Source organism: Heterocephalus glaber, unplaced genomic scaffold (genome assembly GCF_053883595.1).
Source record: "Heterocephalus glaber isolate CG9 unplaced genomic scaffold, H.glaber_assembly_v1.0 deba00001532, whole genome shotgun sequence".
Taxonomy (NCBI): Eukaryota; Metazoa; Chordata; class Mammalia; order Rodentia; family Bathyergidae; genus Heterocephalus; species Heterocephalus glaber.
This window is the reverse complement of record NW_028258330.1, coordinates 7,205,090-7,231,653: the sequence shown is the minus strand read 5'-3', so window position 1 is coordinate 7,231,653 and position 26,564 is coordinate 7,205,090. Positions and strand designations below refer to the sequence as shown.

The 26,564-nt window shown below is 36.7% G+C and overlaps 1 protein-coding gene across 11 annotated transcripts in view; it reads left to right on the top strand.

Annotated features, from left to right (window-relative positions):
* Window positions 1-26,564, top strand: part of Macrod2 (mono-ADP ribosylhydrolase 2) — a 2,157,923-nt gene that overhangs the window by 2,026,554 nt on the left and 104,805 nt on the right. For 7 of the 11 annotated variants that reach the window (XR_015442057.1, XR_015442059.1, XR_015442058.1 and 4 more), the window contains exons 12-13: window positions 3,327-3,437; window positions 8,526-8,594. The exons of 1 other annotated variant lie outside the window; for it this stretch is intronic. Coding sequence is in view for 5 of the 10 variants with exons in the window: in XM_087189052.1 (XP_087045178.1) it covers window positions 3,327-3,437; window positions 8,526-8,594 (180 nt within the window). In the remaining 5 variants the exon portion in view is untranslated. The remainder of the gene's footprint in view (window positions 1-3,326; window positions 3,438-8,525; window positions 8,595-26,564) is intronic. 3 more of the 11 variants (XM_087189054.1, XM_087189051.1, XM_087189053.1) reach the window with 2 other exon arrangements.

Below are 26,564 nucleotides of genomic sequence, written 5' to 3'. Positions count from 1 at the left end.
GGATTTAATCTGATTTACTTCCCTTTCTCTTCTCATCTCCATGCACAGCTCATGAAAAGAACTACAAACATCAAGCTAGCAGTTCACAGCCATGATGTTGAGATTTTGCTCCTGCAAAACTCACCCATATGGAATTAAGCATGGATTGGATTCTTATAGCACAGTGAATGGTATATTCCTTCTGCTTATAAGGATTCACTTTGAAGCAGAAGTCTCTTAGGTTAATTCTATAAAATTCATGAAATATTCTTGCAAATTGGGTATGCTCAATAAATACGAATTGAGATTGGGAGTCAAAATACTAATTCTGGAGAAATAAGGATTGGAAAACAAAATGTTACATCACACTCAACATAAATGCTATGGAAATTTATTATCTGAAATAAATATGTGATCTTAGAGGTGTATTAGCTAGGAGAATTTAGCTATTTAGAATGAAGCATCTGTGTGAAATTTTTAAGCTAACAAAATAGGTTGGCACTTCCCTGTACATATTGCTTCACATTTATTGTAAGCCTTTTAAAATCCCTTCTAAAAGCTACAACATTATATGCCCAATTCTATGCAACTTTTTATTGTTTATGTGCTTCTGGTGAAGATAGCTAATCAGACAACATTGATAAAAGGAAATCATGTCTTTATCAAATACTTATGGGTAACTGAGTAATGCGATTTTTTTGTTCCCTACCAGTAGATGTATACTATTTCACTAAGAACTCACCCACTGGGGGCATTTAAAATGGATGGAAACTTTTAAACCAGACAAAATGTCCTCTAAAAGAGAGTGAAATGAATGCCAATCTAATTGTCCAAGAATGCATATGCTGGGATTGGAAGCAAGGCTTCTACATTGGTTCCCCCTGCTGGATTTGAGGATGCACTGTCTTGGAAATTGAAAACAATACACCCGACATTTCATCTGCAGGCATGTTGCTCAAATGGCAAATCCAGTGGGCTTCTAGGATGCATTTACTCTGTGATGAACATGTCAAGTTCTCAAGTTTGTTTCCCAAGGGCAAAAATACTGCAAGTAGAAAACTGTGCAGCAAAGGTGCAAAGTGTAAGACAAAAGTGTGCTACTCCGAAGTCCACAATAGGGAGAGGGAGGGCATGTTTTCCTACTGAAAAGGAAACCCAGGAGCATGTGCATTTGGTAAACAGCCAGACTGGTTTTTATTATTAGTATGTTGCATCTAGGAGTCTGACCATGAATTTCTTTTTTATGCATTTTAAACTGCTGGAACCAATTCCTTGCATTCCCTCGATTTAATTATTTCTTTCCTTGTTTGTCTTTTTCTCAATCCCCACTCTGTAAGAGGTGAGGTAACCAGACCAATTTTAAAGGCAACCTGTCATCTGCAGACTTCAGACCTATTATGAAATCTGTGTTATGAAGTCTGTCTGATGGGGAAAAGTTGGCAGATTTCTCCAGTTTGACTCAACCCAATCAGTGGGAGGGAGGGGGGAAATATTGGTGAAGTTTTTGGCACATACTCCTGTACCAGCTTGGCCTTGTTAAGGGAGCAAGAACAGCCATGTTGGTTATTTCCTGCCTAGAGCAAAAGCCAGTGTTGCCCCCCATATGGAGGAACTACAAGAGAGAAAATGCCAGGCAGCCCTGTGGTCCTTGTGAATAGGCCATTGAAAGCAATGAGTCTAAGAGCATACAGAGTCACCCAGATTCCCATATTAAAGACTATTCTGTGTCCCTCATATCAAATGGCATAGTGATGAGCAGACAGGTTTTTCTGTACATACTTATGTACTCACTGACTATATTCCTCCAAACCTTCAAAGAATCACTTGTTTTTTTATCATTTTCTTATAAACTTTGTCTTTCATTCAGGTCAAATGCAAATGTGTTCAGATCTGACACTCTCTTCAACAGTTGAGTTTTTCAGAGCTTCTTGATTGAATATTCTTTCATAGCTTCTGAGTCGGTTTCTTCTCCCTAACAGAAGTGTCCTCTAGAGATTCTTCATCTTCTTGTTTCTGCCAATAGTAGTAGCAATTTTAGTAGCAGATGCCTTTGAGTCAAAACACTTAAGTAGGATCAGGGTCCATAATTGGCCTGCTTGAAGGTCAGAAATTTTAAAAGGGCTCAGTTGGATGATTCTTCTGCTCCTGTGGCAATGGCTAAAATTATCATGCAGCTCCATTCAGCTGCAAGCTTGACCTCAGGCTCTTGTGTCTCCCTGGGAGGCTGGCCCAGACATTTTTACATCTGTGGCTGGCTTTTCAAAAGGAGAAAGCACAAGCTGCCAGTCCTCTGAAGGCAGCTCATAGTCCCAGTGCATCCCTTCCACCTCATTCCTTAGGTCTAAGCATTCACAACATTATTGAGAACCAAACAGACAGACTGTACTTCTTTTTTTTTTCTTTCTTTCTTTTTTTCTTTTTGGTACCGGGGATCGAACTCGGATTCTTGCGCTTGCACAGCAGGCGGCAAAACCACTGAGCTAAATCCCGGCCCAGACTCTACTTCTTAAAAGGCAAAGGATTTGTGACCATCTTTAACCCCTCTTAATCTAGGCTGGTAAATTCTGCTTCTCTGTTCTCTATACTTAGTCACATGTTTTATATTTTGTTCTTGTCACCTCATATAAATTTATCATTCTTATTTGCTTTGTTTTCCAAGCAGTGATTTGGAGACCCTCCTAACAAGGAGTTATAAAATCAGAACCTACTTACCTTTGAAAAGCTTATTTTTTTCTACCCATAAATTCACATATTTAGAATATGTTTAAAGGCAAAATGAATTTTAGATAATTGCTAATATATGGGTTCCATTTCATCTGCCCATTTATTTTTCACACTTATATTTTAGACCGATATAATGTGTTCAAGACAAAATATTTCATAGCATGAGTATGCTAGACTGTCATGTACAAATTAAGTGAAAATAGACCTTTTTTTATAATATATTAAACAGAAAAATAAAAGGCATAAAAACTCAAACAGCCAAGCTTCCTGACACAGTGCATGTTACTTGAGTTAAAGGAGAAAAGCAGATTAGATTTTAAATTTGTATTGCATTTGGGGAAATGCCAAGCAAAGAGAGAGATGTTACCAGGACTGCTGAGTGAATTTTGTTTACCACAGTCCAACATTTCATCTAGCAAATCATGTGAGAAGGGATGAGTATAAATGCACCTATTTATGTAGGTAATTTTTCTGTTTCATGCCTCTGATTCATCTCTCTGCCTTGCTTTATGGGGAGTCATGCTACATTGGTTGCAATTAATTTCAGTGCTGCATATTAGCCATGAAGAAATATTTCATAAATTGACTTGATGTATTTTTTTCCTGTGCGGTTTTCTTGAAAGATGAGAATGGTCCGGAGGAAAAGCAAAGTGCAGAAGAAATTGAAGGGCAGAGCCAAGAAGCAGGTGGGCTCAGATTTCTTTTGAGGAGTCTCCTAGGCCTCATCCACAGAGGTGAACAATAACTTTTCTCAATGCTATTGTCTGAAAACGCTTATGCCTTTTTGCCTGATTAACTCCAGTGTTCATTCAGATCTCTAATTCTGTTAACTATGAGTTGACTGTGCTTCCAAGTAGAATGATAATACATTCTCACTCAATGTCTCATTCACCAACCATTTTTTCCCCTGCAATAACAGTTTCCTTGGTAATGCACTAAGAAGGGTGGATAGAGATTGGAAGTGCCAAATCGGAGCTTGGGTAACTTAAGTCAGGCCAAAATTAGTAGATTTAGTTTGAAGAGGAAAAAATGAAATGAAAAGCCTTTAAAGGAAATGAAGTAGAGGCTTTCCCCTGAACAATGAAAAGAATGAGTTCTAGTTTTAAAATTTATACTCTTTTTGCATTAGATGCTGCAGAGCCACGCTTCTGGTTATTTCTGTCCAAGCTGTAGGAGATGGTGCCATAGAGCCTGACTGCTTCCCTCTAAGAACTGTGAGATCAGAAATCACCCTGACATCACTTTTGTCCTCTAGGACAGATATGGCAGCTGAATGTTTATAGATTCTACACCTCAGATGATAAGATGAACATTTTTAAATAAAATAGCACTTAAGCCTCAAAAGGGATTGAAATCACTTTTTTTTCATTAAGTTTATTGGTACATTTTAGGTATAAAATAGTTACATTCATCATTGGTGTCTTGTACCTTTACATGCTGTACCTTAGTTCTTATTCTTTCCCTATTTCCCTGCCTTCCCTTCACCCCCTCCACCCTTCCCTATTTACAGAAACTTTGTTTCCATCACTTTTTTTTTTTTTTTGGTACCGGGGATCGAACTCCTGTCCTTGCGCTTGCTCAGCAGGCGGCGAAACCACTGAGCTAAATCCCTGGCCCTCCATCACTTTTAATTTATCATCTCTTCCTACCCAATTTTGTACTTGGGCACACTCGCCTTTAAAAGAATAATAGGTACAATCATGCAGGTACTAGCATAACCACCAAAATAACAACATCGTTCTTCCCTTCAATTTCCAAGTGATTCTCTCAACTCTAATGAGCCCCACTGAGGGGCATTTTTTAAATATTGGGCACTGTCTAATGTGTGTCAGGCACATCCTAGGCCATATGCTGAACTCTTGGAATTAAACCAGATAAAGAGATAAGTTTTCCACTGATAACTTCCTACATTAACCTTGGAACTTTTGCTAGGGAACTGGATGCTTTTATTATTAACCTGGAAGATAGAATTGAAGAAGGCCAATCAGAGAAAGCACTGAAGCAAGGCGACAAGGACCTTGTGTACCTCTTACTCTTATGGGGTCAGCTGGCTCCCTCTGCTGAAATGCAGGCCTTGCAATGAAACGAATTTCTGATGCAGCAAAGTGTTGTTATCCAACCTGTTCAGCCCCCAACCCACATATCATTATGCCCCACTGAGGATAAGTCTTGTGTGGAAAGCTGTCATTGTTATTACTGTTTGGTGCTGACAAGTATTAGTCAACCAACCGCTGACAGCTGAGGCCATCCTTTGGCTGTTGAGGGCTCAGGAGTTTTATTCACTTCCCACTCTATCCCAAACTGTCTTTATTGACACCATTTTTATTTTTCTATGTCTATACATGCATGCATGCATGCATGCATGCATGCACACACACATATGCACATGTATATCCATGCACATGTATTTGCTTGTGTTTTATTATTCATCCTCTTCCCGTACTCAGTTGAGTAGACCTAGTGTCATTTTGGATCTGGGATTGCCTTGCTTGTTTACATAGAGTGGTCAGAATGGATACCCTTTTCTCTATATTTTACATCTGATGTGGGTACCTCTCAATGCAGAAGACCTCTCGCTGCACCCCTGAGCGGCTCCTCATGCTCTTCCAAGTGAGCCCATTGGCTGGCACAGGGTCCAGCAGGAGGATTCATTTATGAACTTAGCTGGTGTCATCAGACATTGGTATGTGCACTTGGGTCATTTCATGGCCACCCTAATCAGACTGCAGAGAAAATGAACACATGCTTCTGATTCTTATAGCCTTTTGGACCTGCTGTTATTTTTCCAAATTAAAATATCTTCTTTTCATTCAACCAAATTTTCCATTTCCAATTTTGATTGCATAACTCTACAGACCTTGCCTATATGATAGCGTAAAAAATACAATCTCAAAATAGCATACTTCAAAAGTTTAAAATGTTGTCATAATCAAATCTAATCAAATTGGATATAATGGATATATTGTCATCAATTTGGATATAATGTTTGTCAAGTCAATAACTGTACCAAGCCTTTAGTGCAGTGGTGGTGAACCAATGGCACACCTGTTGCAGTGGGCTCTTTATATCACTGAAAGCTCTAAAAGGTTCACCATCACTGGTTTAGTGCATCCTAGGCTCTGTTTGGGCATGGGCTGTATAGCCGCAAACAATAAAGACAACATCCCTATTTCTTTGAAGTTTATATTCTGGTTGGGTGATTGAAACAATTCACAAGTAAAAACAGATAAAATTACAATGTAGTGATAAGTGCCTTACAGAGAAATAAAGGAATATAGGAGGAATACCCAGAAGGCAACTTTCTACTGGTTGGATTTGGAGAGAACTCCTTAAGGAAGTGATAGGTAAAATGAGGTCTGATGATAGATGGTGAAAGTACTCTAGATGGAGGAACAAATAATGAAATGCCTCAAGATCAGTTTGGGCTAAAAGTTGGGGAAAAGCCAGTGTGACTGCAGTGTGGTAGACTCAGCAGAGAGCATGTTATGCTATTTGGTAAGAGGTCATATTACCAGATCATGTCTGATCTTGTAAGATTTGACTTTATTAGAACAACGAAGAGAAATCCATGGAAGATTTTAAGTATCACAGTGACATGATCTAACTTCAATTAAACTAGAAAATTATTGCCTATGAGTTAACATGGATGAAAAGTCCAGTGAGACCAGCTGGAAGACTACTGGAGGCAGGCAGGGATGGCAGTTTCTGACAACTGAGGCAAAAGGACTGGGACATGCCATGAGACAGCAGGATCTGCTGTAGGACTGGATGAGGTATCTTAGGAAAGAGGAATCCAGGTTCAGCCCTAGGCTTTCAGTATTTGTAACTGCATAGATACCATGTGCCACTGACTGATATATGGAAGATGGGACACAGGACACAATTTCTGTTGAAAAAATTAAAGCTTCAGTTTTAGATATAATAAATTTGAGAGGATTCTCAGCCACCCATATGGGATGTCATGAAACTAGTAAGATACACAAGTCCAGATGTCCAAGTTTAGGTGGGGACTATAGATACAACTTTAGGACTCATTGGCATATAAATAAGACTTAAAATCATAGGAGTATATGAGATTCACTGGTTGCATTACTTGCAAATAATGAAGGCAATGGGACTGTGACATCATAACATCTAGATTTGGAGTAACACAAAACATAACCACCACAAGGAAGCATCTAAGAAGACTAAGTTGAAGACTAGGAAATGCTACTGAGAAGTCAAGTGAAATAAAAAGGAGAATGACAATTGAATATGCAAAGGAAGATGACTGGTCCCTCAGATAAAAGAATTCTTGCAGGGAAAGTGGAGAAGAAACCAACTGGAGTGAGTTACAGAGACCTCATGGGGTGAAGAAGTGGAGAGCATGGCCGGGATGTAGCTCAGCGACATGGTACCTGCCTAGCAAGCATGAGGCTCTGAGTTCAATTTCCAGTACAAGAAGGAAAGAAGGAAGGAAAGAAAGAAAGAAAGAAAGAAAGAAAGAAAGAAAGAAAGAAAGAAAGAAAGAAAAGAAAAGAAAAGAAAAGAAAAGAAAAGAAAAGAAACGAAACGGAACGGAACGGAAAGGAAAGGAAAGGAAAGGAAAGGAAAGGAAAGGAAGAAAGAGAAAGAAAATGAAAGAAAGAAAGAAGAAGAAGCAGAGGGCAGCAGCAATAATATCTGCTAGGCAACTTTGCTATGAAAGGAAATGGAGAAGTGGGAAGATATCTTGACGTGAAGAGAAGGTTAATAGTTTTCTTTAAAATGAAAAATTCCTACCCAACAAAAGAAAGTGATTCATTATCTCCTGTTAGCCCCCCAATTAAAAATTAAAAATTTTATTCTCAGTTCCAGTAGAGACATGACCTAAAGGTTGTAGTCATATGTATTACACCCAAAAGACCTGGAATTTGCCTCTAAATGTGTCTCATTTACCATGTGAATAGGCGTTATCCTTAGCTCCATGACTGTACTGCTTTAGAAAATATATATATATATACATATATATATATATACTTTTTTCATTTGTCAGATATTTAACAATTCCAAATAATTCTAATAAAGTTTTATGGCTTAAATGTCCTGTTTTAATGTCAGAAGCTAATTATCTGTCATCCTGGAGGCCAAACATGAGTAGAGTCCCTGTAGTGCTGATGATACCAAAAAGTGAGATCAACTCCGATGAGGCTAATTGGTGCTGTGAGGAGGACAGGCATCTCCGTACCCTTGGTGCCCATTGTAAACTTGGCAACACGAATTCCCAAAATAGCTTTGATGCCTTCTTCTGGATAATCCCTTTCTCCTGGGCCTCCGCACCAGCAGCCACAGAGCTCCCCCCTGCAGCCTCACATCCTGGCACTGCAGCAGCCCACAGAAGTGCTGTCTTAAGAAAAGCCAAACTTTCAAACCTATACGCATAATGGCACTTTGCAGAAACTTGCAAGGATATCTTTGCCTCCACAATCTGTTACCAAGACAAATAATATTCCATTCTTAGAGAACTGTGGAAAAAGCAAAATGCTACCATGGATGTTGGTGTACTGCTAACAACTAATAGCTTTCTTTCCCCCAAAATAAATCATAGTCTGTTGGTCTCTCATCTTAACTGAAGGTTTTTATTTCATTAATTATAAAAAAAGAGCGCAAGGACCCGAGTTCAATCCCCGGTACCAAAAAAAAAAAAAAAAGAATCACAACCCTCCAGCCCTTTCAAATACCACTGGGTGTAGTGCAGCATGAAAGGAGATCATACTTTCATTGGAGGAGCAGGGGGAGAAGTAATGGGCCAGAAAGCCACAGCTTGACAATGTTAACTCCAAGCTTTCCTTTCTGCTATATAGATGGTGTCAACACCGCCACTGTTCCCAGTCCTGGTACAGAAGAAACAGTTGAAGTTTGTAAAGATAAAGGTATGAGGCCACTTACTACATCTGAAAATCAGACTCTTAAATGTATAACATTTGGGTTTTGTTTATATTGAAAAATGAAGCAGTGAGCAAATCTAAACCTTTTTAAATTTCTCTTAACACAAAAGTTGCATCCATTCTGTTTTATTCCATATCTAGCCTCTTTAGAACTTATACATACATTTACATTGTTCCTCAAAAAAATAGTTGTTTATGAAATAAGAGAGTTATCTGAGAAATTATGGTTAGAGAAGATGTTTATTTGAGGTACAATAATTAGTCAATTCTGCTGTTTATAGCTATTCATCAGGAATCAATTTGAAAGAATAGTATTGAAGACCACTTACCAGAGCCTCTACTGTCCATGAAAGCAATGTTTGAAAGGCAACATCAGAAAAAATCTTTTGGAAGTTTGTCATTCTCTATTTAGTGGAAAGTTACCAAGAGAAAATGTTACTGACCCAAATATCCCAAGAAGAAGAAAATTATAAAAATGATTCTTATAGGGAAAAAATTTTGAAGAACAAGTAGGGGAACATTGACATAAAGATGCCAGTGTTTTTTAAAATTATCTGATTAAAAAAATAGTCCTTTCTGTCTACCTCTGAATTAGTTGGCAAGTCTCTACACAATAAAGTCACCTTATTTTTATTTGTCATTAGTAACTATGAGTGAATGATAGACTGGATTGTTATATTTGTACAAATGGACATCTGGTAAACCATGCAATGTACTCAGAAGCCTAAGACACCTACGTTGAATGCACTTGTCAACTTGTCTGATGTGCAAATAGATCCACATTTGCTATTGACACTCACTACTCTTTGAACCAGTGTTTATAAAATCAAAGTGGTCTTGAGTTTTATTGCTCAGCTACTTACATCATTATTTCCATTTCATTTTGCCTGGTAACTTTTTTATTTTTCCCTAAATCAAGTGCTTATGTGGTGAGGGAAGTTGCTAAGAATGTGAATTCTGGGACCATGTGGTTGGGGCTTAAATCCTGGCTCAGCAACTGGGAATTTAAATGACCTTTGACAAGTAACTTGAATAAGGAATAAGGAGAGAGCAAGCAATGACAAGTGATGAACCTCTGTGTGCTTCAGCCTTCTCTGTAAAATGGGGACGTAGTATTGACCTCACAGAGTACAATAACATACATCAGTCATTTAGACTGTTCCACCTGGCACTTGTGTAGCCTGGACTTTCCACAAGACAGATTGAGATGGAGATTAGGAAGCAGATGTTTATTTAGAAAGCTCTGGAATTCATCCCATCTAATAGAAAAATGACAAAATTGGAGCTGGAGCAAGGGAGAGGTTAAACTGTGTGTGTTCTCAGAAAAAGTATCTCAGCTAACTGTACAGGAGGTCCAAACATGGCTTGACCCTCCTGAGCTGCTCCCATTGGGTAAGAAAACCAGACCATTCACACTTCTCATGGATACATCATGCTGGCTGCCTGGGGAAGTGGGTGTAGCCTTGAGTGTAATCTTGGAATCCAGAGATGGATGAGGTCTGCCTGCACCTGGGAGACTGAATTCTTCATTCCTACAGGAGATGTGCTTGGCCCAACACAGTATCCACCATACCACTGTCATTTGGAGAGGTCATTTGCTTGTTCATTGCCAATTTTCAACTGAGTCCCTCCTTTCATACTATGCAGATGTGTGTTCTGGTATCCCCAATATAAAAACCATTTGCTATATCTAAAAATATAATTTGTGTCAAATATCCACAGAGGTTCTGAACTCTAGGTCATCTTAGTGAGATAAATAATCATAATCGTGTCAGAAAGAAAAGACAAAAAGTGGTGTTCATTTTGAGAAAAAAAAAACTTGGACATTCCAATAACTTAGCTTATGTAAAAATTTAAAGTGTTGTGAAGTCAAATGGCATATTTTAAGAAATGAGAGAGAGAGAGAGAGATCATTTAATTTGAGTGCTTCAAGCTGAGATTTTCCTGTTGAGTTGTTTAGTTTTGAGATATCACACCTTTGCAGAAGCACACTATTTGGAATTTTTCTTGATGTTTTTAGGCTCCCACACCATTAAATGCTTGTGCCAGGATCAATTTTGAAAATACTTGTAGGGCTTTTTCTTAAAATAAAACTTTTAATACTGGTAACTCCATCAAAGAATTCTATTAGGTATCTCAAATGCAGTTCTCTCATAGGGCTAAATGTGAAGTTGTAAGGAGTTTACTAAGATAAGTTGTTAATACTCATTAACCTATTTATTTAGAAAAATAAAAATGTTTTGATATCCACATTAGTATGTAATCCAGTTTCAATTAAGAATAGAACACATAAGATATGATTTTTGCCTTTTTTCTTTGACAATGCCATTCACATAAGGCTCTTTTTTAAAAAAAGTTGATTATCAGTCAAGGCTTTCACCAAGTGTCTAATGCTTATGGAACTGTCATCTTGACTGATAGATTCATGGCATAGAATGAAAAGAATTTTCCATTGAAATTCTCCAAGATTGAGGTCAAGTTGAGGTTAAAAGGAAGTTATAAGTGTTAAGGATTCATTTCCAAAATTCTCCATTATTAGCTTTCATGCAGAAATATTTCTTCTTGGTGACACTGGGACAATTTTAGAGCTCTGCAGTTATAAGATCGTTTATAGAAATGCTTATTACACTCTCCAGTTTAAGTGGCAGAACATTTTTGCTGATCAAAGGTCCTGTAGGAACCCTTGTTCTCATTCTTTCCAGACTTTGATCTTGACCTAGTATCCTCTTAGGCCTTTGGAATCACCCATATTCTGGACTAGCCCTGCTTTCTCTTTCTGATGTAACTCCCATGGCATTTGCGGACTATTCAGCTATTTCCAGCTTGCTTTTGTTGGCTGGATTTACCTTCATACTAACTGATTTCCACTAGAAACTAGTGGCTTCCAGAGTGTAGGGATTGAAAACAAGCAAGCAAAAATGAGAACACTATTGTCACTTTGGGTTGGGGTGGGGAGGGATAAGATTTTTAAAAACTGAACAGTTATCTGAAAAGTTGAAGAATTCCAAGAAGAATTGTTATAGCTGAGGCATCTTCTGTGGAGCACTTTTGTTCAAATATTCCAGACATATTTCTCACTGGGAACCAAACACCAGTGCTTGTGGCTCACTCACCCCATGTAACTGTTAACTGGGCTAACAGGAGATACAACTGATTGGCTTATGGACCAGGAGCAAAATTGCCATGTCTACAGTGTCTGCTGAAAATATCTGTTCCCAATGAGTCACTACAGCCATCAGGTGAGCAGGAGTCAAGTTGGGAAAACGAGATACTAGGAGAGAGTTATGCTGATGAATGCTCATCCCCATGGGGTAGATGCCAAACATGTGACAACCAGAATTGAGCTGAAATTAACTCTGAGGTCTAGCTGACCTGAAAAATATATCTGTGAATTGATAGACATTCTGAGGTTACTTGTCAACCAGGGCATCTACTTGTCTATTGAAGAATTTTTCCTCTGCTGGTAACAATACTCTATTAATTTAATGTATTTTGTACTTAAAATCCCTAAAAACCAATCCAGGAGTACAAGTGTTAAAGATTTTAAAGCTTTGTTTTTCTTTTTTGTAGTACTGGGAATCAATCCTGAGGTCTTCACCCTGAGTTACATCTTCAGCCCTTTTTCATTTTTTAAATTCTGAGACAGGGTCTTGCTAAGTCCAAAAGTCTCTCAGACTATGCTCCAACTTGCAATCCTCCTGCCTCAGCCTCTTGAGTGCTGAGACTATAAGTATGCGCCACCATACCTGACTCATATGCATTATGTTAAAGCTATTATAAACACGTAAGCAATCAAATGACAGGCTATATAAACACTTGAGCAAAACTCATGGCAATGTCAGATACTGTGGTTATCATTGTAGTTACTTAGGAAGCAATCTCCTTAGATCAGGGAGGAATCCCTATTATAGTTGTCTCTATAATTCGCATAGCTCATCCTTATTCCCTGCCAAGGCCAAGGCACTTTCCTTGGGGGAGGGGAGAGTGCTGTTTAAACAAATCCAAATTCACCTGTCTTATTATTTAATCAGTACGTAATTTGAATTTGAAGGTCAACTAGACCAAATCATAGGCTCATTAATATTAAAAGCTAAATCAATTAATACTCAGGTGCACACCTCAGCCTTCATTCCTCTGGAATCTATGTAAGTCACATCACTGCCGTTTGGCATTATGAAGCAGGATGTCAACAGGCAAAGGATTTCTAAACCCTTATTCTAGTTTCAGACCTCTTGGAGGTCAAAATTACTATAGGAAAGGGAAAAACTACAGCAAAAGTCAAGCTTACCTCAAAGAGCAAAAGAGAAATGATGAGGAAGTAGATTCAGGCATGTGCAAGGGTGAGCATGAAAGACTTCGTCCATCAGGGACATAAGGCTGGGCCAGGGCTATTGGCTCGGAATTGCTCTGAGTGTCGTTTCTATTCCTTGCCTCAGTTTTTGAAGAGAAGGAAACACTGCACCACCCATGAAATCCTCCCTGGCTTCTCCGGCCTCATTTGTCTTAGTCCTTTCTCATCCTTGGGGTCCACTGTCATCCTTCCGAGCACCTCATCCCCTTGTCCATCACAGCAGGCCCACATCACCTCGTCCTGAAGCCTCACTGAGAGCGTGCCCAAGTACACTTTCACGGCCCTGAGATATCACTCAGGGTTTTCAGTCCTAAGTGTGGAATGAAAGTGGCTGCCCTCCAGTAGTTCAGTAAAGGGGAAAGAACTAAGATATATGGAGTGTCTGTCGTGCTCAGTGCTTTACATTAACGTACAGTGTAGTGCTCATTTCTCATAAGGGTAACCTGAAACTCAGAGGAGAGAAAAGGGTGTGTTATGTAGGGGAAGGAGAACAATTTTATTCATGCTCACTCCTAGGGCTAATTCCTACATGAGCTTGTGAAATCCTTACAAAAAGATATTTATTCTATTTTAATATGACAAATATTTTCTGCCTATAAAAACAATACATATTGATTATAAAATATTTTAAATCTAGAAAAATATAAAAATGAACAGCATACAATGATTTCCCATTTAAGCGTGAAATTATAAAAATTTGTAAAAACGATCTATCTGTTATTCCATTTAACAGTAGACCATGAATATTCTTCTACGTCTTTAAATATGCCTCAGAGGCATGATTTTTATGGAAACATAATATTTCATCATCTGGTTGTCCCACAATTTACATAGCCAGTGCCCTAATGTTAGGTTATTTGATTATTTACAGCTTTCATGCAGTGCATACATTTTAAATAAATATTTGTGTGTATCTGTGATCAGTTCCTCAAGATGAATTTCTGATTCTTTGTTGATTTACTAGTGAAAAGGTTAAACTATTTTATTGCTTACATGTATTTTCTTATTTTAAAACTAATTCATGTTTATTATGTGAACAAACAAGCAAAAGAAAAATTGAAAAATAACACCCATAATTCTAATACCCAGAAGTAACCATTGATAATATGCTGATAATATAAATTTCTAGTATTTTTCTGGGCAGGGATTCTTAGGGCATTCTGCAATGCACAACAGTTTGAAACTATCCTTTAAATATAAAAATAGATTAGGAAAGGCTGGGGATTTAGTTCAGTGGTTCTGCTGGCTGCGTTGCAAGCGCAAGGTCCTGAGTTCGATGCCCGGTACCAAATAAAAACAAAACAAAAATTAGGAAATTCTTCCTATGTCTTTCAATAGTCTAACATCATTTGTGTTTTCTGTAAATGAATGCTTATATACTTACCCAGTCTCCATACTCTTTTGAGTTTTTTAGTTTCACTTTTAAATTCCATACTGCCTGGAAACCATCACTTAACCTTATAAATGTCGTGACCCTTTCTGTAAGAAAATTTCAGTCAATGGAAATATGTACACATTTTTGGTTTTTTCCATAAAGAAAAGGGTTTGCTTTTTTTGGTTCAGTAAATAATATATGTGCATTGTAGAAAAGTGAAGTAATGTAAGAGAGTAAAAACAATCACAGGTAGTCACCCCATCCTGAGATAACTAGCATTTGTATTTGGGGGACCATCCTTTTGTGTATCATTGAATATTATGAACACACATGATTTTATATAAATATACATATATAAGGCAACTTTCCATTTTTTATTATTTTTACTTCTCACATTCTAATTATTTATAGATTAAAATACACTGATTAAGAGTCTAGTCTCTGATCTCAGGTTCCTGGGTCCAGATTTCCTCTCTACTTTGACATAGGTGTGTTTTCATGGGCAAATTTCTTATCCTCTCTATGTGTCAGTTTCATCATATGTAAAATAAGGACAATAATAGTACCTACCTTGAGAATACTGAGCATTAAGTTAAAATGAGTCAATCCACTAGAAACATTTCAAGGCATTTCTGAAGTATAGTAACAGGTTCAAAATTTTTAACCATTATCAAATACACATGCTTATTTTATAAATAATATATCATATTCTACATACTTTTCTGAATCTCACTTTGTAAAAGGCAGCAAAACTTTGTAGAAATCCCTCTAAGTCATTTTGTGTAGATACAGGTCATCCGTTTTAAAGTTCACATGATATTTCATAGTTCAGATCTAATTTATTAACCATTCTCCTGTGATGAGCAAGCACTTTCCTTCTACTTTATTGCTGTACAAACAATGCTGCAATTGTTGTTCTTGCCCATATATCCTTACTGGTGCTGCTTTTATTTGTATGGGAAAGATTCCAGGAATGTGAATTCTGCTTTAAAGAGTGTTTTTAATAGACAGTGCCAAATTGCTTTCCCTACAGCTGAAACAATTCATATTTCCATCATCAACTGTTAGTTTTGTTCTTCCTCATTTTGGCAGGCCAATGAGTGTAAAGCTACATTTCTTTATTTTTAAAGGATCACAAATATTATCCCAATTTTGCAAATAACTGCAGCTCAGGAATAACTAGCCCAATTACCCAAAAGATAGAACCAGAATTGTGAAATTAAGTGTGTTGGAACCCAAAGCCCTTGCTCTTTCTACATACCACACTGTGTTTCAACTCATGCTTTGGAAGCAAGGGTGAGTGAGCCTGAGTGAGGGCGAAGGTAGGTCCAGAGCAGCCATGGGAAGCATGCGAATGCTGCTACCTGTGCAAGGGTAGGGAGACTGAGGCAACAGGAATGAGTTTCCACCCAGCTACTTGTTCCACATCATGACCTTGTCTCTAAACTAGGATCAAGGTTGTAATGACATATAAGGATATGAACACACCAATGATGCCCCCACAGGATAAGAAGTCCAAAACCCTCTGTATAATATTCATGTTTCCTTAGACCCTGCCTGCATACTGATTACTTAGTTGTCATTTCCAAAATGCCACTAGCCTAAAGCATTCTACTGTCACTCTATCATGTCTATTTTGCTCTTAATTCTATATTAAAATCCTGATCATTTTTCACAGCTTACCTCCAATCTTTACATCAATCCTTTGCTCAGTCCATTCCTTAGTTATTTTTCTCATTCTTTCCTTCCTCTCTCCCTTTTTCCCCCTCTCTTTTTTCTTCTCTTCTCTCCCAAGTTATCTAAGTAAGAATTTCAGTGATTTGAATCGCGGTAAATGATTGGCGGTGGGATAATGCACATTTTCACCTTTTGCCAGTTCTTCCCTCATCATTATAACTCATCTCAAACAGTAGTAAACTATCCTGTTTCTCATAAATGTGCTTACAAAACTTCCAAAGGTATCATGTTGCTTGTGTCAGTATTACTTATGACATATTGAACTCACTAGGATGTAAATATCTTAAGAGCAAGAAGCAAATCTCATTCATTTTCATGGTCGCTACAAAGCCCAGCACAGTTGCTTATATAAAATAGATTCCCAATATTTCTTTAACCAAAAGAAATAAAAGAATGTGTATGCAGTGGTTCATATGACTCTGTTAATGATTTAACAATTTCTTGGAGAATTTAATTGAGAGCCATGCATCAAATTAGAGATTTCACATAACTTAAAGAGTATAGATGAGAAATTATCTGAAATTTTCTCTGTGAGAATTAACAAGAAAAGTGGCAATAGAACCTGTAATAGAAAATGGGCCACTTAGAATTCTAATACCATGCCACTTTCCCAAAATATCTTTACTATTATTAGGACTCCTGATAGGGGAAATTTCCTTTCAGAATTCCATTGCTCTATTTATTCATTTTTATACTTGGATTTTCTTTTTCTATAAGACAATAAAAATAAACACCTTTTGAAATGTTTATTATAGTTGATACATAATAAATATGATAAATAACAAATAAATGTGCATAATAAATATGTATGGGTTAACAGTGTGACATTTCAACACATGTATACATTATACACTATAATGCTCAAATGAAGATAATTGGCATATCCTCCACCTCAGATGAAATAAAACATCTTACAACTGGTAAAAGGGGAAAGGACCAGGGAAAAAATATGTCCTTCAAAAAATATGTCCCTCCTATGACCTACTTCCTTCAACTGGGCCCCATCTCTGAAAGTTTCTACCTCCTTCCAATGGCTCATTAAGTTGTAAATCCATCAATGAATGAATTAATTGGTGAGTTCAAGGCAGTCATGATCCAATCATCACCCAAAGGCCCCACCCATGAACACTCCTGCGCTGGCATCTTGCCTTCAACACCTGAGCTCTTGAGGCACATTTCAGACCCAAGCCATAGTAATTATTTCCCTTTACAAATTAAGTATGGCTGTAATAATATATTTGTAACAATCAGTTCAGTAATATAATCTCTTGACACATCTTTCTAAACATCTATGTAATGAGGCTTGAAAACAAAATCATCCCAGACTAGGAAACAGGGATTATTTGAGTGCGTTTTCAATTCCTTTGTCTAACATATTATTTTGGACTTAAACTAGGGCCAAACAGATTTACGTTTGCATGACCATACCTATAATTATTTTCAGATCTGGTGGCCGACTTTCGGAGTTCCTTTAATCAGACCTTGCAGGCTTTATGAGCCTCCATTTCTTTTGGATTCATACCACCACTGCTTTGTGCCCTTTGAAACTTTCTTAGCTTGTGTCCCAGGTTTTCTCTTGTGTAAAATGTGGATAATAATAGTATTTATATCATGGGATGGTGAAACTTAAAAACATTAATATATTTGAAGTGGTTGCAATAGCTTCCCAAACATGATAAACTTTCCACAGGTGATGCAACGTTTTGTTAGCCAACACTGTTGTCAAATTTATGTGTTGGCTTCAGAATCTGTACTCCAGGTGGGGACCCCTGTATATCATTGATTTGTCAGAAAATAAAGAAATGGTAATGCTAATGCTAATGCATGTTAGAGAGGTTCTACCACAGCTATTACTCAAAATATATAATGAGAAATGTGGCCCAGTCCCAGGAAAACAATGTGAACATCCTTCAGTACACTATACTGGGGCATACTAGTAGAATGTTGGAAAGCAACTAGAGTGAACTATACAGGCAAGCAGGACACTTCTGAGCTCTCAACCCAGCCCCTGTTCACAAGTAGGGCCTTGAAAGCTAGGTAGTCCTGCTGGAAAACCAAACATAGACTTTCCTTCTGTCTCTTCCATTATTTTTCTACCTGTTTGTATCCTCTTGTACATGAGAACTAGAATGGCAGGTCTTTATACCCATATTTTTGAATGCTTTTGTTAGCATTACCTAACAAAAGTGCTGTTGGCCTTCCACGTCCTTGGGTTCTGCATTCATAGATTTAACTACCCAAGGATCAAAATAATTGGAAAAAATCTGAATCTGTGCTGAACATATACAGACTTTTTTCTTGTTATTATTCTGTGAACAATATAGAATGACAACTATTTTCATTGTATTTACATTATAAGTCCCTTAGAGGTAATTTAAAGTATATAGGAGGATGTGATTAGGTTATACAAAAATACTACGCCATTTTACATAAGACACTTAAGATTTTGGTATCCACATGGTATCCTAGAACCAATCCCCACAGACACCAAGCTATAACTGTAATCATATATTCTCAAAACCAACATACTTTGAGAATGATGGGAAATGCTGGTAAGTAAACCTGGACAATTGATCACACTAGGACTAGAGAAACCTTTGATGTATACTCACCCAATATAAAATGCACACCATCTTATCTACTTGCAAATTAAAATCATATCTCTGTCATATTAAAAAACATTTAACTTTGACTCCTGAAAGTATACTATTTACTATTCTTTTTTTTTTTTTTTTTGGTACTGGGGATCGAACTCAGGACTTCCCACTTTCAAGGCAGGCGGCGGAACCACTGAGCTAAATTCCTGGCCCCTATTTACTATTCTTAACCTACAATTTTTTCTGACCTTGTCACTTGTTTGTTAATTAGTATAAAAATAATAGTTGGAGTAACTTTTTGGAATATTCCCACAAAAAATGGTATGTCTAGCAGACTGGATAAACACAGAATGTCTGCTAATTAAGTACAATCTGTTTTCTATGAAATGTCTTTTATACTAGATGAAAGATTTTCAAACTTTAATGTGCATTACTGGACTCATATATGCGATAATGTCTGAATTTAAAAAGTAATACTGTACTTGAAGGGTATATTAAGGAGTTCTGGAGTTAATAGTAACGATATACATTTTTGCTACTATATAAGATATAACTCCACTAAAAGCCAGAGATTATGACAATGGTTCATCTGAAAAGGCACATGATTATATTTTGACTAGGCAATGAAACAAGAGAAAGGTAGTAAAAATATACACATCAAATTTACAGGCAACATAGTGTAGCTTTTGCTCAGGTATTTCCATGCCTAGAATGTTAAAATATTCTTGAAGGTCTTAATAAGTTTTCCTTGATTAATCTCAGAAGTCAAAAAACTGGAAACTCTAAAGTTAGGTAAAGTTCAGTGGTTTCTACAGCACAGGACTTCTCAGAGTCTCCAACATGCTACAACGAGCTAAGAAGCTCAGGGAAATTCAAGTATGTGACATGTATCACATTAACTGATAAAATCTGATATTTTTTAACATTTTGTTTGTTCCCTTTTTAGGAGAGGTAGAATAATTTTTTAAAATATCACAACATACAATTTAGGAAATAACATTCTACTAACAACAGTTAGAAAACTTAAAGTTTTTATTTTAAGGAATTAAAAGATTATAACAAAAAATGATTAAAACAATGATAAAATTTCTTTTAAAAACTGAGGTCTGAAATTCATAATGGTACAATGGTATTGGGGAACCATTCTTCCAAGTTTCAAGGAAGCATGTAGGCTATAATAATTTTTGACAATAGACTTTTGCAAGTAGAAATGTTTTATCCTATCTCATTCCTAATGATATTTTCTCATTCCTAATGATCCCTAATTATATATATATATATATATATATATATATATATATATATATATATGTATGTCTCAGAACTGCTGCATTCCTTAAAAGAAAACAGATTAGGTAGCTAATGTCAAAAGACAGAAACTTTTTTCTTTTTTCTTTTTATTGAGATATAAACTTGTACATATAAACTTATCAAGTACTGTACAATAATTAGATACACATATACACTGGGTTGTGATCAAATCAGAGAACACAGCACTTTAATCTCCAAGTTATTTTTAAAGGTATCATAAAATGACATAATCAATAGCTACTCTACTGTGCTAGAAAACCGGAACTAATTTTTCTTTTTACTGTGCTTTAGTGCCCCTTATCTGATTTCTTTCCACCCCCTCCCACATTCCTATCCTCAGTCTCTACTGACCATTGTTCCACTCTATTTCCTGTGGATGAATATTTTTAAACAAGTGCAAACACAAGGTTTCTTAATAAGTGCTGATAGCATTTAATAGGAAGTTTATCTTCCTATTTCATTTTGTAATTAGCCCTGATATTTTGCATCCAATAAATTGAATTAAAATAGAAAGGCAAATTGGTTATTTCCCTCTGACAGAAGGGACAGTGACACTCATATAAATGTGCCTGCACTCAAAACAAAAACCATGCCCTGTTTTGAGACTTAGCATAGTGCAAAAGACAACATTTCTCCTTGTTTGATTAATGATTTATGTTGTTTTTCTGATCCTAGCCAATTCTAAAGAATCTAAGACTCTCAAAAACCTGAAAACCCATTACATGGCTTCAGTTTAACTGGTCCAAGTATGTTGCCTGTTTCGCCTCTGTCCTTAACATGTCCTGAGGCAGAAACCATCACTTGATAGAAATTAAATCACTATTTCAGTCATGTATTGGGACAAACATCCCCATGGATCTCAACCCTGGGGTGGACAATTAAGGCCTTGAGACTACTCCAAGCACCAAGCACTGGGTTTCCTTTCATCTTTCTTCACAATTCAGGAAAGTAAGCAACTGTCCTTTTTTAGCCCTGTACTTTCTTAATCCCTGTTCCATGCTCTTTGGAGCCTCCTTCTAACCAGAAGCCCTGTACAGACTAATACTAATCTAAACAATGTGGATTGACAGCCACTTGAGTTATCACTTAACACTGATCATTACCAGGATCCAGAGCAGGAGCAGCAGGTCAGCACCCCAGAGCCCCAGCTCCAGCTAACTTATCCATGAATACATATTCCTCTTCTGAACAACGTCCCAGGTTGAAGATCATCCAAATCCTTCTCCAACATCACATCAAACTCTTGCCCCTTCTTTATTTCCTTAACAGTGTCTCTTCATTTTATAAGTATATTCTTCCATGTCCTCCCATGCCTTTCCCCTCCTGTCTGAACTATACTTCCTACTCAGCAATCTCCCTTTTCATCAAGTATGAAGAAATCCAGGAATTTGCTTGTGGTCCATATGGTAACCATATGCCCCGGATTCTTAAGTACAGTATAGTTCTAGCTGTGAAGATCCTATCTTCTTATCATATCATATAACAGGATTCCTGGAAGGAAGAAAAACGGGAGGGGACTACTTCCTCCCAAATAGAGACAATGATTCTGTAGCAGACTACAATCCACTCTTACCACCACAAGAATTTTGCAGATTTTTCAGGAGAGAAAAAATGAAGCCGGGGTTAAAATATTATAATCATATTCCTTTCTCATATCCCCAAAATATCTTTTCTGTCAGGTCATGTCATCTTTGCTAATTTCTTCTTTTATATTGAAAATCTTTCCAACAGCAATGAAGTAATTCTGTGTCTCTAAGAGCTTTGTACACAGATATTAATTGGTTGGTCTTGACTAATGACGGATAGTTCCCCAAATATCATCTCACTTAGTTCTTTCAGTGTCTCGTTGAAGCAGAATTCGCGTTAATCACGCTATGATAACAAAAACATGAAGCTTGCACAAGAGAAATTTCTCATTCGTGAAAAAGCCACAATAGTAAATCATTATCCCTGCAGTCAAGGAGTGAGACTAGTAGAGGGTCATGATTTTTTTACCTGTGGTCTCCAAAGTTGTCCTGAGTCTTGACATCTATTCAGCAAATGGGAAGTAGGGAGAGAAAAGGGTTACACTGGAGGTTTTCATGGCCAGGCTTGAAAGTGGCACATGTCACATCTCCTCATTGCCCATCAGCTAGAACTCATTCACATGAGTCACATGGGCCACATGACTGCAAGGAGGGATTCTTGAGTCTGCAGTTCCTCCTTCCTGTGTGATAGAGAATGGAAAGGGGTCTGGTGAACAGCTACCAAATATCTTCCAGAGATAAATGGTATATATTGTTACTGTTTCCCTTTACAAACAAGGCAACCAAGACTTAGTTTGGATAACTTGCCAAGGGCTCCACAATATTTAGAGCTAATGAATAAGTTGAGAAGAGACTTTGAGAAAAAAATCTCTCATTTCTACAGTTTTCTGGGTTTTTTTTCTTTTGACATGAGTCTGCTCTATATAAAGAAATGTGCACATGCACAAACACACACTTTAATCCTGGGTTGAATATCAGCTAATCCTAAGGGGAAAAAATGAGTAGTATGTGCCATGATTCTTTCATATTTGTTTTCTAGGAAATCAGTACATTTCAAGTTATCTTCTATTTTTAAAGCCAGTAATGCGTAGAACTAACTGACGATATGTTTAAATTTTTTCATGTTCTATGCTTTATAGCAGATTTACTCCATAATTTTTATTATGTTTTTATTATTTAAATCCTAATTCCAAAATTACATTTGAAGTTGTTCTCTCAACAATGATACCTGCCGTGGAGCAACAGGATCTTTATGTAAGCTAATAAATGAGGACGTGGTACAACAGAAGCTCATGCAAAACCCTGATCCATGAATTTTTTTGGTATTGGTTTGGTTTTGATTTTTCTGGTGCCACAGATCTTACTATATTTGGCCTCTGGTTTTACACACTAACTTATTAAGCAGATAGCTGGTTTTAATGAGTCTAAAGTTTACTGCATATGTTTGAACCCTATATAAATCAAGTAGCTTTCTATCTTTCAAAGTTCATGGTTTTATTAAGAAAAAGTGACAGCTCCTAAGGCCTAGTACCCTTACCAGTCAATGGACAGATCATAGCATGCACAGGCACATGCACACACACACACACGTGTGTGTGCATGTGTGTATTACTGAGAATTGAACCCAGGAAACACTGAGCTGTATCTCCAGCCCTTTTTCATTTTATTTTGAGACACGGTCTTGTTAAATTGTCCGAGCCCTCTAGGAGCTACCAATTCAATTCTATTGGTCTTTCTTACGACTATCAACAGATAATTTGAAGGTCTTAAATCCTTTTAAGACATTAAGCAATATGAAGAAAAGATATGGTTCTTGCCTTCCAAGGAATTTACATGTAATATATACCTAATATTAGTAGCAATAATATCAACCAGTATTCATCTAACCCTAATTCTATACCACCTTCCATTCTAAGAACTTTAAAGGTTTTCATACTCTCCGTCTTCATCTATCATTCAGAATGCAGTTATCATCCCAATTTACAAAGAAGGTGAAACAAAGAGGAATCATGCACTAGTCTGAGGCCACATGGCTAGGATGAAAGAGAGGAAAGAGCACCAGCCAGAGCATGGCAGGTGCCAAGAGGGGTTACATGGAAACCTCCCTGGAATGCTTCAAGTTACGAAGCATCCTTGGCATGGCCCTACCTATGAGTGGATAGAGAATGTGAGATCTGAGATGAGATCTAGAAGATGCACAGATGGAAGCTATTTGAGTTAGAAAGAAGAATATCTATGAAAGGTTGAAAGTAGGACATCAAAAGACCCATTTTAGGTGCAGGGAACAAACTCACTTGAATCAAATGAAGGATCCATCATCACACTAATTGGTTGCTGAAGAGGAAGCCTGATTATGGAGGACTCTGAATACCAGACTAAGAAAATTGGGTCAAATCAACACAAAGCAAAAATTTTCAGCCATTGGATATTATTTGGGTGTAAAAAGTTTTCTTAACATGATACTTGTTACAACTTTATTATTCTGTCTTCCTCTGTTCCATCTCAGAAGATTGATTATGCCTAATTATTTTCTTCATCCTGACCATTCCTATCTCCATTTGTAGCTGCTTCTCTATAAGCCAGATTTTCTAGTTCCTAATGGATGATCCTTGGAAAAGTACAATTTTCCATTTTCATCATCCTGGACTTCAAATAAATATGATTTAATTATTTGTATAAATCAATCTAATGCTAAATTCTCTGGAGCAGCACAGTTCAGTAGAAGTAAATGTGGTCCTCAAATGAGAAATATATATGTAATTTAAATTTTGTAACAGCCATATTAAGAAAGGAAAAAGAAACAGGTGTAAATGGTTTTATTACTGTACTTTATTTAACTAATACAGCTGAGATAAACCAACTGAAAAATATGGACAACATAAAAATTATCAGCTATTTTACATTCTTTGTGTACTAAGTCTGTGAATTGCACTATTTTACACTTACATAACATGTTGTCCTGACTTGTCACATCATATATACCCACTAAGCACAGGTGGTTGATGTTTAATGTATTGGATGGTGTTTAGATTTAGCTCAAGGAGAGTATGCTATAGGGAGAATCCATTACTTTCACTCTTTAGCCTTTATTCTTAAAGATCTCTTGCCTGTAGAACTTGATGCAATCATTAATGCCATGCCATAAGCCTTTCTTGATTTTTGGACAGGTTATTTTCTAAAGACACAAGAGGATTAACAGACTTTTAACAGTAGGGTTCTACATATGTACTGTTAAGAAGGAGTGCCCTGAAAATGACTCTCACATCTTCATGTATTGATATGGAACTCACCTATTTTAGTCATGTCCTTCCTCATCACATGTGACATTCTGCCCTCCCTGTGGTAGAAAATCTGAACTTCCAGATGAAGATATTTACTTACCCAAGTTCTGCTTTAAATGAAAGAAGACTTACGTACTCTTAGGCGTTAACAAAATCAGTGTATTCACTATAGTTCTCAAAGAGTAGTTCCTTTGCAGCAGATTGAGTATCATCTGGGAACTAGTTACATATGCAAATTCCCAGCCCTCACTCCAGACTTCAGGATTGGGGGATTCTGGGGTTGGGACCCAGCAGTTTGTGAGCTAGCAAGCCCTTCTGGGGACCTCAATGCATGCTCATGCTTAAGAAAAACTGTAATGAAGAAATGTTAGGTTCAAAGGCAGAATATAGAAGTACAGTGAATATATGATGTTTGAAAAAAGAAGAAAATCTATTTTCACTCTTCAAATAAGGTTCACCATAGGGTCTATTGACAGAACTAACTTTCATGATGCAATTAAAATTCACATTCACATTCAACGAGATGAGTGAATTTCACAAATATATCATTGAACAGAAGTAACCAGACATAGATGAGTGCATTTTATGTGTAATTCTGTTTATGTAAAGTTCCAAAACAGGAACAACTAAACAACAGAGCTGTGGAGAAGTTGGAAGGATGATTGTTAAACTGTGGTAGCAGCTGGAAGGAAGGATGAGGGGTTTTCTAGAATTCTGCACTTGTTCTATTTTTTGACCTGGTTATGGTTATACAGAATTGTTCAATTTGCATTAATATATCTAGCTGTACATTTATCAGATTTGCATTTTTCTTTATATTCAATGAAAAGCTAAGAATTTAAGTTGGGTTTTTTTACAAAAATTAGGAACACAACTTTTTAAGAAAATGTTCAGTTATGTAATGTATACTTTGGCAATCCTCTCATAGCTGTCCCTTCTAATAACAAATAGACTTCCCTTTAAAGCAAAAAATTAAAAATAGAAATTCCATTTGATCCAGGTATACCCTTTCTAGGTATCTTCCCAAAAGATTTCAAGTTATCATATTACAGGGATACATGCAAACCCATGTTTATAGCAACAAAATTTATAATAGCTAGCACTTGGAAATAGCATATATGTCCATCAACAGATGAATGGATAAATTAAATGTAGTGTTTATGTACAATGAAGTACTACTTTGCCATAAAGATAAGCTTGAGGAATTCATAGGCAAATGGATAGAACTTGAGAACATAATGTTAAGTGAAATAAAGTCAAACATGGGGCCGGGGATTTAGCTCAGTGGCTTCGACGCCTGCTATGCAAGCATGAGGACCAGAGTTCGATCCCCGGTACCAAAAAAAAAAAAGGTCAAACACAAGCTTAAAAATCACATTCTTTCTCTTACATAAGAAATGTGAGAGAAAGAGCCAGAGAGAGAGAGAGGAGAGAGAGAGAGGAGAGAGAGAATAGATAAATAGTAAGTAGAGAAAATTCAAATAACTCCCTAAATTATCTATTATGTTGTCTCAAAAATATTTTAAGATAAATGCTAATTTGTTTCATTTATACTATAGTTTGTTTTGTTCATTAAAAAAAAATTGTCCTTTTATTTGTTTGTTTCTTCTTTGTAAGAGGGAATCTTCTTTTGTTTATGACTTGTCCTCTGAAGAACATTTTAAGATAATGATATACACAGTACACTCACCATTCTTAGTCTGTAATTATTGTTATGAAATTTTGTTTTATTTCTTCATAGAATTAAAAAGACTCTTGATTATATTTTCTTTATTAA